The sequence below is a fragment of the Atractosteus spatula genome, chromosome 7 (assembly GCF_055471065.1).
Source record: "Atractosteus spatula isolate fAtrSpa1 chromosome 7, fAtrSpa1.hap1, whole genome shotgun sequence".
NCBI lineage: Eukaryota > Metazoa > Chordata > Actinopteri > Semionotiformes > Lepisosteidae > Atractosteus > Atractosteus spatula.
The window spans coordinates 62,816,099-62,832,147 of NC_142712.1; the positions used below are offsets into that span (position 1 = coordinate 62,816,099).

Consider the following 16,049-nt stretch of genomic DNA (forward strand, 5'->3'; position numbering starts at 1 on the left):
TTGCATGTGCACCCAACGCTATTGCAGAAACACTGCAAACGACAGGTGAAGAGGAAATGCAGTAACATCGGTGTTATCAAAGCTGTTTGCATTAAAGAGACAGTGTAAACTTTTGTCTGGGTCCGTATTTGATATTCAGGTTCCGTGTTGTAACTATAGAAACCTTTTTTACTTTTGCCTTCGAGATGCAAATGAAGTTGTTCCCATTGCTGCGCCAAGTTTGGTAATTCTTCTCTGTGTATTGGCATCAAAGCACAACCTTTAGTTACCCATCAAAGCAAGGGTGACAATGTGCACATTATCACATCAAACTAAAAAATGAAGGAGTTTTGTGCAAATGCGTTTGCAGGAAACAACCCCCCCCCCTGTGAATGAAGCCCTAGCTGTGTATAAAAAATAGTTTACTGAAATAACAGTTATGACAGTAACTGAAACTGGTACCAGTAACGTGACAGTGGATCAGCTGTTCTTTTCAACATGATGTGACCCTGTATTGGCAGAACCAGCACAAATCCGAAGCAACTATACCAGAAACTGTCATACTTTAGGTCTGTGTACAGTCCTTGTTATATGGAATTACATAGAAGCACCCTAGAATTAACAGCTAACAAATGAACGAACAACAGGGGCAGTGTTCTCTTGAGTAAGTTGACCACTGAGAATCACTAAAACCACCTTTGGTCCAAAGCAACCCTCAGTCTGGCCAGGTGAATCCTAGATGCACATGGACAATGCCTAGTGCTTCATCAGAAACATCAGGTTTCCTTTCAAACAATCAGAAGGCTAAAGCTGACCAATGCCCCCCCCCCCCCAACCAATTTGAAGGAACTTCAAGTACAAGGCAGGTGTTTACCAGTCCTTGACCAGTAAGCTGATGACAAAACAACACCAGAGAGATGAAAAACATCCACTCCCAAAAACCCACCCTCCCGCCTGTCAAGCTCAAATGGGAGAGCGACACGGATGGCAACACTGCACAGAGCCATGCAGAAGCTCGACAGGAAGGAAAAGGTGTGCTGGGGTCGACATGCCCGGCACGGACAGAAAGAAAGAGAGCCCAGTTGCCACGGCTCTGGAAAGGCAGTACATACTTCGCCTCATCCACCACCTCCACCTCTGCCTGCGCTGTGATTGGTGCGTTGGAGTGGGCCGTCAGAGGGTCGTCAGGGTTCAGCTCCCCATTGGTCGAACTGACCACCTGTGTGAGACAGGAAGGCGAATCAACCTTTTTGTTAGATGGTGGCTTTCCAGGCAAGTACCGTTACAAACTGCTTCACAGAAACAAAACACCGAGAGGCGACGAGACTTAACAAGTGCTCCGTGACACATGGGGATTTCGAGCTAAATCGCTGTACCAGCCCAGTTTAAGCAAAGTGTTCTTACTTGAACAGAGCACTTGGTGGTATTCTGGGGAACTGCTCCTTGCAATACAATAAAATTCATCATACTGCACAAAAATCTCAAGGGGAAACCACTGTACATACAAACAAACATGTCTTTCTGACTCAAAGCACACGAGGAGGAAAGACGGGAGGCTCGATGACAGCAGCAACCTCTCCACCGCCATGGATGTTTGCTGTCGCTTACATTTTGGAACTGTTCTTGGGGATTTCACCGGGCCCTCCTGTGAAAGCCGACTGGCCCCCTTGATACACCGCCAATCTAATTGCGATTCGCTCCTGGAGTTGGAAGGAGTAAGCCAAACCAATCGAGTTTTCTGACCAGTTTTTAGGCTTCTGCCTGAAGAGCTACAATGCCTTGCTAGAAATGAAGGCGGAAATCAAAAAAGGGGGACAGGCATCTACTTCAACGAAAAGCAGGCTAGAAAAGAGCTTCAGAAGCAGGTAAACCGAAATGAAAACAAGGCAGCATAGCACAGAACACTTACTCCTCTCGGGCTTCCTAAACCTTCCGGCTGGGCACCAGCCACAGGGCGGCTGAGGATGACAGAGGGTGACAACAGTGCAAAATGGTGGTGTACCTGAACAGATCCCCCGTGCCTATCCGCTGCCAGGTGGGAGGTTAGGTAAGAGGCATTTGTCTGCCGATTCGGCTGGACTTCCCATGCCCCTCTGCGGTCGGAAGAGGCCGTCTGCTCGGAGTATGGGGGTGGGGGGGTGGGGAGGGCGGTGGCAGTGAGTGAGGGAGGGGGAGCCATGCCGGGGTCATGCAGCGGTGGGAGGAGTGAAACGGACAAACAAAAAAGAGCCCAGGCAAAGCAAAGAGACACGGTGTTAGAGGAGCAGAGTAGTCATTCGAACGGAACAGAAAAGGGCAGCGCCAAAGCAAAATGCAGAATAAAATACAACAAAAAAAAGACATCAAAAAGAACAATTAGTAGCAGTTGCAAAATTTGTTTCTACCCTCAGCCTTTCAAGATAACAAGAAACTACGAGGTGACTGAGTTGAACAGAGCCGATGTGGCTCGTATTCCTTGTGCAATCAAGATCTTCCTCAGGCCTTGCATCCAGTGGGAGTGGACAGCCTGTGACGGTGCTGTGAACACTGACTAACGAAAGCTTTTCTCTCCCTCTTTCACAAAATGTTACCATACATCCTAGGATACATCCTTCTTTAACTTTTTCTTTTAAGTCATTTTTTGACCAAGGCAGACTGAACAAGACAAAAGGAATTGGAAAGGTGAAAAGGTGGAAAGCCTTGTGATGTTTCACCTTCAACACTTTCTCATTCCTTCTTGCTCAGTCCACACAAGTACGAGGCATGAAAACAAAACTGATTTTTTTTAGCCAGTTGCTGTGGCCTAGAGGTTTGAATACTGCACCCCCATAGAAATGTGGTAGAGATGCTTATGAGAGGTGAATTCATATTTTTCCTGCGAAGCTTCCTTGTGAGGCAATGCCTGAATTATGTTACACTTTAGTTAAATTAGCCACAGGACAAAAGAGAAAGCATGACGGGCAACTTTGCATCTTTTTCAATTGGAAGCTATGCTTCGTGCAACCTATCCTTCATTAACCCGTACCAGAAGCTTTCTTTGCAATTAAAGCAATTCTGCATAACTGCAGCAGTTTTCAGGGGAGTTAAAGGCTGTGGTTGAAGCTCAACACTTTTGGAAGATGCCCAGAGAGCCTTCCTTTCCCAGACCTAGACTAGCTTCAATCTTAATCTATTCACCCACTAGTACACATCTTCTTCTAAGACAAACGGTGTGTGCATTTCTGGTGCCTCTGAGCAACATTCCTCTGGGAACTAACCCGACATAGCTGAACTCCTTTCCCTCTTGCAAACAAGAGCAGAACACACCCACTGCTCACTCAGCAAAAGGCAAGCAAAGGCTCTTCTTTAAATGGTTTAACATCCAACCCGCACCAAGGTTCATGTAGGACAGCAGTTGTGTTTTCGAGTGATGGGGTTTTTTAAAAACTGTGCTCACATAATCAAGGAACAAGCAAATTTAATCAACACATTTCGCTCAGCTTATTGTAGACAATCACAAAAAGATTTTCTAAAGCACTGAGGCGCATTATTTTCAAATGTAAAAGACAGGACAGTTCAAATCAAGGGCATTCTTCTGGAAGGGGGCTGTGCGCAGACAGGCTAAGGGCTGGAGGAAGTCCTGAACTGAAAGCTCGTTAAAGATTAAGATGGCTAGAGTGCAGGATTAGCGCGAAATTATACAGTTTCATAGCGAGTAGAGTCACAGAGACACAAGTACAGAGTCCTGAGTATTGAAAAAGCCAATCTCTCCTCATCTTGCAGTTTTAATTGCAAATCCAGAAGGACTGTCGCAGTCCTTAAGTTCACGCAGGTCAGAAATAATAAGCGCAATGAGAGACATTGCTAAACCTTTTTAAAAAACTTATTAAACCTTGCCAGTTCTGAGAGAGAGAGTCATTTGACGGTGACAGTAGTTTCTCAGTACCAGAATTGGCTTTGGGAGGGGCAGTTTGAACATTTACTTTGAAAAATCAATACTTTCTTATAGATTGATTCAAAAAATGCATTTTAAAAATGTATTTTCCTAAGTAACCTTCAGAACTTTTGTGGCTGTATTAGCAGGAATGAGAGGAAAATGAACACCTGCCTTCGTAGTAGGCATCAGTGCTCTTAACCTCTGGCCTGATGTAAGGAGATATCTCCTGCAGTCTGCCTAAAGGGAATTTTACAGTAAGGCCAAGTCACAATCTCCCCTGTTGGTCATCTGGTTACAGAAGAAGAAGGTTCTGCCTTCTTTTGCAGTTTGCACTCAAAGGGGAAATGCAGTCCCGATTTCTCACACCAGGTTACAAAATCTTGGTAACAAAATACATTTGTTGTCGTTATAGAAAAAATGTTCAAATTTGGAATTAAGCCCAAAATTGTGAACTTTGTGAAAGGTACTGTAAGCCGCCATGTTGTCGCAAACTCGCCTTCCAGTTCCCTCTAATTGCATATTCACATGGCTGTTTGTGTACAATGTAACAGGGCCGCAACATGTCCCCGGATGTCCTGTTGCCTCGTTCTGAATTGCAGAACATGGCACTGAGCATACCTGGAAATTTAGTCTATTATGTGATGTAAATTGGAGGTTTTACAAGTTACTGTGTATATTTTACTTTTACGGTGGTTTGAAATGCACTCTACATTTCCCATTTTTTTTGTAACAACAAAATATGAAAAGAGCATTGCAGTTCCCCTTTAAATGGTGGTTTCCTATGAAGGACAAGTATTCTAGCAAATACAGACATCTCCAAGCACTCCAGTGCAAAAGGGAGGCAGGAGAAGTGCATATATGTTGTGTAACACTCTGAAATCCTGTGCTGGAAACCCTTTGCTTAAAACGAAGACAGCTGCACAGCACTGATGGTCTTCTCCTGATTCTCTCACCTTCAGTGTATATAACCGTTAGTTAGCAAAGTGAACAACAGAAACAGTGCAAATTACAAAGACTAAACCTACAGGATTAAAAACTAAACAAGGAAAAAAGTATAATAGTCAAATAAAATACATAAATCAGGCAGCCCAAGCTACTCCTTGACATTCCAGGTGCTTTGCAAACATGCATATCAACAGTGTCTATAATGTGTAATCTTACTGGTAAGATAATGCATGCTTTACAGAAAATCAGCTTTCAGCAAAGACTCATGGCTGGTTGTAACCTGATTCCACAGAAGCAGAGAGGAAGCAAGGGAAGAAGAGAAGCTCTGACTGCGAACTAGAGTGATGCGTTCAGCGCCCTGGGCGAAGCAGAAATGGTGCCTGGAAACTGGCTGCCTGAAACCTCCCTGTTTCTCCCCCATGCAGGACATGCTGGGCCAGCAACATAAGGCATCCCTCCACACACTCTTATTATCCCCTTCTGACCGCCCATCTGTTTCTGATGACAGGCAGATGTCTGTCCAAGCACAGCTCCTTACCATGTAGCAAGTCTGACAATAATTTGATCAGGCTGAGATTTGCTTTCTTTTTTAAAATGACAACAGGCCAGCAGCTGCGGCACTACCCCTTCATAATTCGGTTATAGTATAGCTTTTTGTACATTGTTACAACTTAAACTCTGGATACAGCAGAACAGTGCATGAAAGAGAGAGCCACTGTAGCTTTGCATTAGCACATTTGTCCCTCCTTAATCTCCTTGCACTCGCAAATTTACCCTCCCAACTGCAAAAGCATAGCTACAGTATCAACAATAATCTAATACAAGTGTCCAAGCACCGTGAACTTTTGTAAGTTTTGAACAGTTTTGTGCCTACGAGATAACGTACTGAATGTAAAGAATCAGTAAGGTTATGGGTAGCGCAGAATTTTCCAAAAAAAAAGTGGAACTCGAAAACAGGCAAATGTAGTCTATTGGCTCTAAGAGAAAATGGGGTTCTGACTCTGATGCACAATATTGATCTTGACAGCTCACTGGTCCTTTGCTAAAGACTGCAGAGGGAAAGACAATGCCAGTGTGGACAACATGGTATTAACGGTTTCCCTACATCATACCAACAGATACCAATCAAGTATCACAGTAATGCCCAGCTTCAACAGCAGGATAGCTTTAGGGAGAGGGGGTTATTGGACATACACTGCCCAAAAGGGAACGCAGTGGTCTTTGATATGGCCGTTACTGACAACTGCCCTCCTTAACCTTTGAGAGGAAAAATGGCACTTGACATTTTTAACATTACTTGGACTTTCAAAGCAACATTTTCCATTGCTTTCTCCCAAATGTTTTCCAACTGGCATTTCTGCAGTTGTCCAAAACAATGTTACATCTTTGTCAATATCACACCTTGCAAAAAAACCCATCCCTCATTCCTCAACGACTTGAATCGATCACTTATTTTCATGAAGAAGCTGCCTAACAAGCTTCCCTTGAAAAATGTACTGCACCTGTTCTTTGAATAATAGAATTAATGAACTTCGATGTGCTTGGAATCCCCTTTTCACTTACCTTTATCCCTCTGCTTCCTAAACTTTACATGAGGTGTAACTGACACTACGGACAGTAGTTTTATAGTTAAAGCCATCCGAATACAGACTGAATACATCTCTGCTGAATGACATTACATGCCTGATGTTTTCTCTGTCTGTTAAAATTAAAATCAAGAAGCTGCGCAAGGTCGACATTAAAGACCTTCAGCAGCAGGTTCATTAGGCTCAGCTGTGAAAGCCCCTGTGCTGGGCAGGAGCTGACAGGCAGGCAGAGCGCGGAGCAGCACACGGTCCCCGACCTGATTCCGGAGCGGCTGGTGTTGCGACGGCCGGTCGCGGTGGACGTGGCTGTCTCGCGTGATTGCCGACGTCCCCGAATCCACGTGGACTGACCCCACGGGCGTGGGCTGTGGGAAACACACACACACACGAAGAGCAAAGCACAGCGATTGAGCTGGGGCCTGGTGGATTCAGAGCTCGAACAGAATCAGCGCTCCTCCGTTTGATGCAATCTTCAAAGAAGTTCAAGGACGTAGTGAAGAGGTCCTCCATCCAGCAAATTAGCGCTCGTCAAACAGTTTAGTTTCTGCTGTAAGCTTAAAATGCACTACAACTGTACTTTCAGTTAGAAACTTTAATCACTGCTGGCTATTTGTAACCACTCGTCAGGATCTCGTACTGCCTCATCAAATCATCTTGCTGTCTAAGTAGTTGGATTGTCCTCTACAGAGGAGACAAGAGATTGAAAAGGATTGCCTTCTGAAATAAGGAGCTCATCAGCTGGTTTTAAAGCACTCCTGTTATTTAAATCACCACACCCTGCTTGAATGGAGTGTCACAGTGAGAACCAAAAACAAACTAAACCTGCTCATAGTTAACATGAAGTCTGAAAATCCTCAATTCTTTTACGCCACATCTTCTCTGCCAAAGACTCTCACACACTTGTACATGGATTAAAAACAGTATTAAATTAGAGCAGGAAAACGGCAACAACACAGATCAATTGAATCAACAGGCAGCAGATCATTTTTAAAAGCGTTTAACGTACACGGAGCCCCTGAATTTTGCAAACTGGAAACCAGTCCACAACAAAAGAGGGAAACTCTCTATAATATTTCACGTGGCAGAACACGTCCTTGTAGGACACAAGCTGTTGGCGGCTCAGTCGTGATCTCGAATTGCCATTACTCACAATCTGCCGGCCGACCCAGTCATACGTGTAGTCGAAGGTGTAGCCTTTCCGTTCAAACAGCTCTGTGAACAACGTCCTCAGATATTCGTAATCCGGTTTTTCAAAGAAGTCTAGCCGTCTCACATACCTCAGGTACGTAGCCATCTCTTCTGGAAATGGAATGAGAAAGGAGACCCCGTTAGACGAGTGAGGCACAGGTACAGCTCAGCTGCTGTAAAACTGCTATTCAACTAGTGCAAAAGGCTTACTGGTATCAAAGAGGAACGAAGCGGAAGAACTGGACTGGTAAGGGGTGCGAGTCCCACTGGAAATAATGTGGGATAGCATTTAAAACAAGGAGACACTTCCTTACACGATGGACTGAGGGAGTATGAAACAAAGTACCCCCGTCATCTTAGCTACTTACATCAATGAGCTACTAATCACAGAACAAGCAAGATGAGCCCAACGGCCTCTTCTCACTGGCCAACTTTCTTATGCTATTATAGCAGAAAAGACAAACGCGTATTGAAATGAGGTGCACACGAGTGTCATTTCCAATAACTACTTTAGCCCAAGATGTACACAAATTTTAAAAAAATGCAACTGCAAAAAGGAACTGCCAATAAACATGGATTGACATTATTTTGTGACTCCTCACTGCCAGCATCGACTCTGGATATGCAGAACAGCTAAACTGTTGAATACAGAGGAAAATTAGAGAAACTGGTTGATATCCAATGCTTTGAAAACTGTCATTTGCTGAGGTTTTTAGAATCAACCTGTAAGTGTGAACTACATTTTTATTGTGCACAGAAGTGGGCAAACTGTCAAAGCGTGCTACCTTTCTTAGCCCCAGCAGGGTCAAATAAGATCTTCATCATATTCTAACTGACAGAAATCGCCCTTGTCCCTAGACCAGCAACAGCAACCAACAGAGCAACACACAGCAAAGCACCCAGGGAGTTAACAGTGGGAGGGCAGGAGAGAGAGCGTGTGTGCTGGTATATCTCAGATGTGGGTGTGAGCTGGGATTGTGAACGTGGGCTGGGGTTGCAGAAAGTGTGCAACACCCTAGGGGTTTCTGAAGCCAAAATGTGAATAATTGAGAAGACCATATTCCTTGTAACTGTTCAAAACATTTTTATGTTGAGAAAATATTTAAAACATTAGAGTATTATGTCGAGTGATGGGTTTCTCAATCCACGTTTCTTGTTGGGGTGGTACAAACTACACAGAATGCACACATCTGCTCAACAACCAGGACAAGAACCACATTTAATCACTCCCAACAGGAAATCCAGGGGCGCCTGGGTAACTGTCATGAGATACGAGTAACTTGAGAGGAGTCAAAGGCTGAAGGTCCAAGTTCACAGCACCTGGGAAGTTCTCACAGAGAACCTCGATGGGAGTGTTGCGTTTCGTGTCTCCAATCTTCTGGTATCGTTCTTTCAGGGTGTCTGCCTGCAAGACAAGCAGGAAGTGAAGATGCGAGATCAAGTTTATTTAGCATTTTCTATCATTCCAGAAGACCCTGCAGGAGGTCAGCAATGCCTCTTCCTTTGCTGTACAGCTATGGTGAATGGGCTTCCACTGTTGGTAACCTTAAGGATCTTAGATCTTTAAAAGAAGACCTTTTCAACCCTTTAAGGTTCCATAAATTCCTGTTAGGACACTTAAAATGACTGAAAATTTAAAACGCTATTTTTTAAAAACACACACACACACACACACATCTTGAGTGGCTTCACCAGTGAAGATGCTTGCCTGAGCGCAGGTTGAATTCTATGATTCACTATAATAAATGCCATCGACAGTAATGTGGGATTAGTGGGCCACTGCTCAAAGTGACACAGAGACCCCCACAACCTCCTGGCTTACAAACATGCTGTGCTGTCATTGAGGGAAATGTCTCTGAACCTCTGGTACATGACTGTGCTGCCTGTGAGGTCTTAAAAGACAAGTGGCCATCAGATAGCCAGCAGCTATATCACCCTACACCCCACAACTAACACCCCACTGAAGCTCAGCAGGTGTGAGTCTGGCAACACCAGAGGGAGACCTCCTGGGAAAGCTACGTTTGCTGCTTGAAGAGATGTTAAAGTAGCCACTAGGGGGTGGTCTGTGTGTGTCCTAATGTCCTAGTATAGTGCCTGTAAAAAGGCACTGTCCTTTGGATGAGTTGTGAAACTGAAGTCCGATTCTCCCCCTTGTCATTAAAAATCCCAGAAACTCAAAAAGAGTAGGGGCGTTACCCCTGTGTCCTGCCCAAACTTTCCCCTGACCTATACCAATCATGGCCTCCTAATAACCCCCATCTCTGAACTGGCTTCATCACTCTGTTCTCCTCCCCAATGAGAGCTGGTGTGTGGGGAGGTGGTGGAGGTGAGTCCCCATTGCCTGTGAGGCGCTTTGAGTGGAGTGTCCAGAACAAGTGTAAGGAATTTATTTTATTTAAGAGGCTCAAAGGTGGGCAGGTCAGAGGAACATGACTGAACATCCCCCTTCTCCCGTGTGTGGTGGCAGGGTTACCAGCTCAGAGCCGAGACACCTGGTTATCCCAAATTAAGTGGATATAACAGAAAATATTAAGCAATTCTAATTTTTTATATACTAATAATTTCGTCAATGCTAAATTGTATTGCTACAACTGTCAATTGTATTGTCAATGCGATAGTTTATGAAATGGATGAATTAATAGCTGTGAAGTGGGTTCTGTAATATTTCTGCTGGCCACTGTATGACCTTGAACAGTTAGACGGAACAGTCCTGGATAGCCACAATACAGCCGGCTTTAAAATAGGAAATTGCAGAATTTCACGGAACAACTAAGCACACAGGTGAGCAATCTGTTTACCAAGTATTTATTTTGTATCTCACAGAATGAAACCATTAGCATCATGCAATCTTCCAGAACATTCCTCACTCTTCTGAAAACTTACTGTGGCTAACTTGTTAAACTGACCTAAAAGGTCTAACAAAGAAAGTTAGACCTTTTAGATCAGACCTTAAGGGTGGCCTACAAAACATGCAGGATGGGCCAATCCTCCCACAGACAAAGCAAAAACCAAGTGTTGTCCCTGACATACCTTGAGTCCTTGCCAAGGAAGACTGCCCCGAAGAAAATACATAAACATATGGCCTAAGGCTTCCAGGTCGTCCCGACGACTTTGCTCTTGGAAACAAAGCAGATGAAAACAAGACGTCAAGTCAAGTCCATTCAAACCCCTGAAAGGGTATGAAACCACTGAGCAGAGAACACAGACTGGCCCGCAGCGGAAGATACCAGAACACAAGGCTTAGCAACCACTGTAGAAGCTGCAAAAAAAATTCAGAAGCACTAAGGCAAAACCTGAAAACTGGGCACACACCTGGCAAGTGAGATTCAATGAAAACAAGTACAGAGTAGCAGACAACTATTATTTTAGAAAGGGAGTGAAAACATACATATTCCAAATCAAGGATGGGAAAAGCTTAGCTTGGAAAATGTATTTTTACGACTTAAATGCTTATGTTAACATCACTCAAATCTTCTGGACAACAGGGAAGCAGTAAAAGAGGCAAACCATGTCAGGATATATTCCTGTAGTTAAAAGGGTAGAATTTTAATCAAAAGATGTTCGATTGAAATTGTATATGTTTTAACTAAGACCTCCTTTAGGGCACCATGTACAATTTTCATCACCACTTTACAAGAGAAAAAAAGATATTTCTGCTCTGGACACCAGATTAGAGCAACGGAGAACAGAAGTAGAAACCAGAGGGAAGTGTATTTAAAACCCAGACCAGAGGGTATTTTTTTGCACAAATGCTTTGTGGGAGTCTGAAACAAGCTGTCAAGATACATGACTTCTGTCAGGAAATAGCTGCAGGAGATCCTCTGATCAATTAGCCACTAGCAACCTAGGACACGAGATGGACCCAAAAGGTCCCCTCTTGTCTGTAAATCTATGCTCTGTCTTCTTATTTTTGGAAAACTGATTCTGCCTGGAACACCAGACCCAGATACCTTTTCCTGAATTTCAAACACAATACAGGATACTTGAGTACCTGAAGCACTCAAAAAACAGAAAGATCCTGGGACACAGACCTATTTCTTGAGACAACTTGAAAGGACAAAGACAGGAAAGAACAGAGTTTACAGTTTTATTTCCTGCAAATTGGAGAGAAGATCTTAAAGATTAAAGAACATATTTTAATAACATGAATGAAGATCTATGTCATTCATTTTTTTCATACTCTCCACTGGGGCTATAAATCTTAGAACCCATTACTGCACTGCACCGCTGCCCTGGGCTAGAAAACTGGATGTTTTCATACGCTCTTTACACAGTCTCACATGGCAGCCTCACTGTATAATCCTGAAATACTATCCACAGATTCATAGCCTCCTAGCCTTGAATGACACATGGAATGAGGCCTTCAGGTGGCTTTCCCTAAATCAGCTCTCAAACAGGCTAGCAGTTTATTAAACAATACACTGGCTAAACAACATGCTCACCCATTTCATTTGTTATGTTAATACAAAGAATGTGATGAGAAACTACTGACTTCTACGCCCCAGTGTCTGTTCAGGCTTGGAGTGTTAATAAGATGTGAGACAATATCCATTCCACCGATATAATGGGAGAGTAAGAGGCTGAAGGGCAGTGCACCATGCATCTGTGCGTGAAGCTCCAGTGTTGTTCACAGACAGGAGTTTCCAGTGTGCCCTTATCCATCCAGCACTTTTCACCATCACCCAGTGTGCGCTGGATTGTCACAGGATCATTGAATTCAATGTGACATAAAGAGAAGCAAAACAAAAATAAGTAATGCTGACAAATACACTAGTAGGTGACGTGTGTAATGGAAGGCAACAAGCAGTCCAACTTCACTGACCACTACACAGCCGTGTTTTAGGGGCTGTTGATGGAGGATTCAGAGCTGTTATATGCTCAGAAGGACATGCTTAGGAGGCCACCTGTCCCAGCTGTTATTACACCACCTGTCTTGTAAATAGTGCCTCACTTCATCTCCGCAGAGAACCAATATTTTGATTCTAAGGCAAAGCAAAGGGTTCCCAGCATGAGGCTATGTTTGAGTGCCGGAGGCGTTACCATATGGATTACACAAACAGAAGCACGGTTTGGTCTGTTTGCTAAAACCGTGGGAATGTGTCAAAACGTTTCTGAAGCTTATGAAGACTTGAAAGTCCTAAAAATATCTGTCCGGTCCAGCTCACTTCAGAACTTGACCTGCACAGCTCTTAAGTGGTCTGTGATGCACTTCTATCAACTGTGAAATCAGCTCATGGTTTTTTCACAAAACCTTCAGTAAACACTGAAGCGACAGCTGAACTTTACCACACACAGCACATAATGATTTTTCATGGCACATAACCATATTCATGACGCATTCTAGGAATGTGTGAATCTCTTCGAAATAATATGTAGGAGGAAATGTGAGGCCTCTGAATAAATGAAACAGTTGACAGAGACTCAGGGACGAGCAGTGATAGTGTTTACCCAAGAAGGGCCACCTTCCTCTTCCTCGTGTAAAACCACCGTAAGGGTCATTCAAAAGACATATTGGTACCAAACTGTCTTTGATTTTCTAAAAGAGGGCCATTAGCTTTCATTTTCCAGCTAACGGGTCAGTCTTAAAGGAGAAAGGGCTTTTGGGTCAAAAGTCCCTTAGCCGCTGGTCAGACAGTTTCAAAAGTTTAAGGACAAAAATATATTAGTAAAAAAAGAGCACAAGGTATAATATTTACAGTAAGGGAACAAGTAAGAGGTTTATTCCATGCTGGAAAAAGAAGAAGAAAGAAAACACAACGTTTCAGCTGTGGAGCTGTGGAGCACACCCCAAAAGGGCTCCACAGCCGAAACGTTGTGTTTTCTTTCTTCTCTTTTCAGGATGGAATAAACCTCTTACTTGGTGCTTTGCAGCCTACACATGCTGACGCACCATATTTACAGTAAGGGCAGTATCCCAGATAAATATGGAAGAAAAGCACTTTTTCAATATCTCCCATTACCCTGTAGCTATCATAAACCACTAATGTTGCTCATTTGGCAATCAAACATGCAACAAACACGGCTCAGGTTTTTCTAATGTGCCTTGTGACAGGTTTCCAGTATCGCTAGCGGACAATAGAAAAAGATACATATGAAAGAAAGATGTAATTGTAGGATCCACCACAACCTTATTACGGATACACTGATGACAGCAGAATGCTTCCCACAATCCTCCATGCACCCCAGCTGGCCGGCATCATTGCTATGACAACCGCAGGGTACATGGGTAGGGATTAAAAAAAAACCAAGCAGACTTAGTCACTGCTAGGACCTACCTTTTCCGAGGTGTGTGTTGATGGACATGTATCTGGCTGTCCCTGTTAAGCTCTTGTGTTCCCGGTAAGGGATGTGTTTTTTGGTTTCAGGGTCTATGTATTCCTTGGCCAAGCCAAAGTCTATGATGTGGATAATGTGTTCCTTCTTGTTGCCCTGCCGGCCAATAAGGAAGTTTTCTGGCTTGACGTCCCTGTAGATCAAGTTCTTGGAGTGCACATACTCCATCCGTGTGATCTGGGGCGCAAGAGGAGGGACACCAAGAAAAAATAATCAGTACACCTAACACTTTTCAATTATCTCTTTGTTCTGCAACGACACCAAAAAGACTTTCCTGCAGCTCAAGACCAGGCTCCTGAGTATCCGGTATGGGGAAAGGCTATCATGCCAATTACAGAGAGACCTACTGCTTGGAAATGGCGGGCATGAACCTACACTCTGTACAGATTTCTAGTGACAGTGCAAGAGTGTCCGACACCAACCAGGACTGGTCGGGAAAAGAGAAGGCCGTTTCCACAGATATCCTCATGGCGGAGAGAGCCTTGTTAAAGGCTTTGTGCCTAAGGAAAGGATTCTTATACTGGGATAAAGTCACGGACATGCCAAAACTGTTTCATACAACCGTAAAGCTGAATTTTGGTTGTTTAAAAAAAGAGGCTCACTAGATATGATGCAGCATATAAAATAATATCCCTTTACAGTGTGAATAACTATGTACTTAGGGTTTACGTCATAAATTTGTGGGCCTTTCTTAAAATATACAGTTAAATAGGCCAAGCACAATCTGTTTTCACTACTATAATAGTATAACACAAAAAAAACAATTTCCTACTCTAAGATAAGGCTCATATCACGCAGCTAATGCTTCAATGGCTAGACTTGACAAGCGTTAATGTTTATCAATATTCCCTCGCCTATTAGAGTTCAGAACTCCTGGCAAACTGTAAATGGCATGACAGCAAGCGCAATGCTTTTGTGTACTACAGTATAAGCACATCGACCAAAGTTATTTGAACTGTAAAAAAAAATCTAACCCTTACCTAGGAAGAGAAAAGACAAGCATGTGTGTTCATTCCACCTGAGCCTTTAATACTGAGCATTAGCAACATGACATTTTCATGTGGTTTTTAAACTGTATTTACCCAAATCACTTTTGACAGCAACATCTTCCGTCTGCTTGAGACATATTGAAAGCTGTTTTACTAACCAAAACGCACAAAAAAGCAAAACTCCAGCAGTGGGCAGCGGGTCCCACAGCGGCAGGCATGTGACCTCCAGGGAAAAGCTCAGAGGAGAACAGGATGCGAAGAGTGGAGCTTCCAAACGCATGATGTCGCCCCCTGGTGTTTGCCAGGGGAACAGAGCGCGGCCTTACCAGCTGAATGGCTATCATTAACACAGTCTTGAGGGAGAAGGTCCGGTCACAGAGGTCAAACAGGTCCTCCAGGCTGGGGCCTAGCAGCTCGAGAACCATGGCGTTGTACTTCCCACAGGGGCCGAAGTAGTACACCTGGGGCAGCCCCTCAGCTGCAGGAAGACAGGGAGGGGAAACACAGCTCAGAACACAAAATTGACTGAAAGACGAACATGACTGCAGCTGACTGTGCGGAGCTCCAGCCACACACAGTGGGACAAGGCCAACGGAACACCTTCTCCCCAGTTCTCTTTCACTGCCAATACATCTGCTACAATTCTGGGTGCATTAATGCCTGTAAGGGAAAAGCTCAGAAGATAAAAAAGATTCTTATTGCATCACAGCATCGTAGAGGGAATGTTACAGAAAGCACACAGGTGCTACCTACAAGTAAAATTTGTAGAAAAGGAGCAAAAGGACAAAATGGTGATTTTAGAAATGTCCAAAGCCTCCATTCAAACCAGGCCCTGCTTGCAGGAAGCCTTTTAGGAAAGAAAAACTCTCAGTTCTTTAAATGCATTTATGTGTACTTTGTGTTCTGGGTTCTTAAACTTTGTCCTGGTATGTTACAAGTAGATGTGAGGCCAGCTCATCACAGGATGGGTCTCCTTACATATCATCAGCTTGTCACTTTCTCTATATGGGAATTAAAAGAGGTTACTTCTGTGATCAACAATAGGTTGCATCAGCAGATCGCAATAGAGCAGAAACAAATCTTTGTCAAAGTATGACTAGCATTATGCGTGCAGTAGTTAAGACTTTATCCTGG

The 16,049-nt window shown here is 43.7% G+C and overlaps 1 protein-coding gene across 4 annotated transcripts in view; it reads right to left on the minus strand.

Moving 5' to 3' along the window:
• csnk1g1 (casein kinase 1, gamma 1) overlaps positions 1 to 16,049 on the minus strand; it is a 67,606-nt gene that overhangs the window by 13,435 nt on the left and 38,122 nt on the right. For 2 of the 4 annotated variants that reach the window (XM_088922366.1, XM_088922367.1), the window contains 8 exons: positions 15,242 to 15,393; positions 13,869 to 14,103; positions 10,624 to 10,709; positions 8,914 to 8,998; positions 7,556 to 7,704; positions 6,663 to 6,770; positions 1,982 to 2,092; positions 1,092 to 1,198 (listed from right to left, as the gene is read on the minus strand). In XM_088922366.1, the coding sequence (XP_088778492.1) occupies positions 1,092 to 1,198; positions 1,982 to 2,092; positions 6,663 to 6,770; positions 7,556 to 7,704; positions 8,914 to 8,998; positions 10,624 to 10,709; positions 13,869 to 14,103; positions 15,242 to 15,393 (1,033 nt within the window). The remainder of the gene's footprint in view (positions 1 to 1,091; positions 1,199 to 1,981; positions 2,093 to 6,662; positions 6,771 to 7,555; positions 7,705 to 8,913; positions 8,999 to 10,623; positions 10,710 to 13,868; positions 14,104 to 15,241; positions 15,394 to 16,049) is intronic. The other 2 variants (XM_088922369.1, XM_088922370.1) reach the window with 2 other exon arrangements.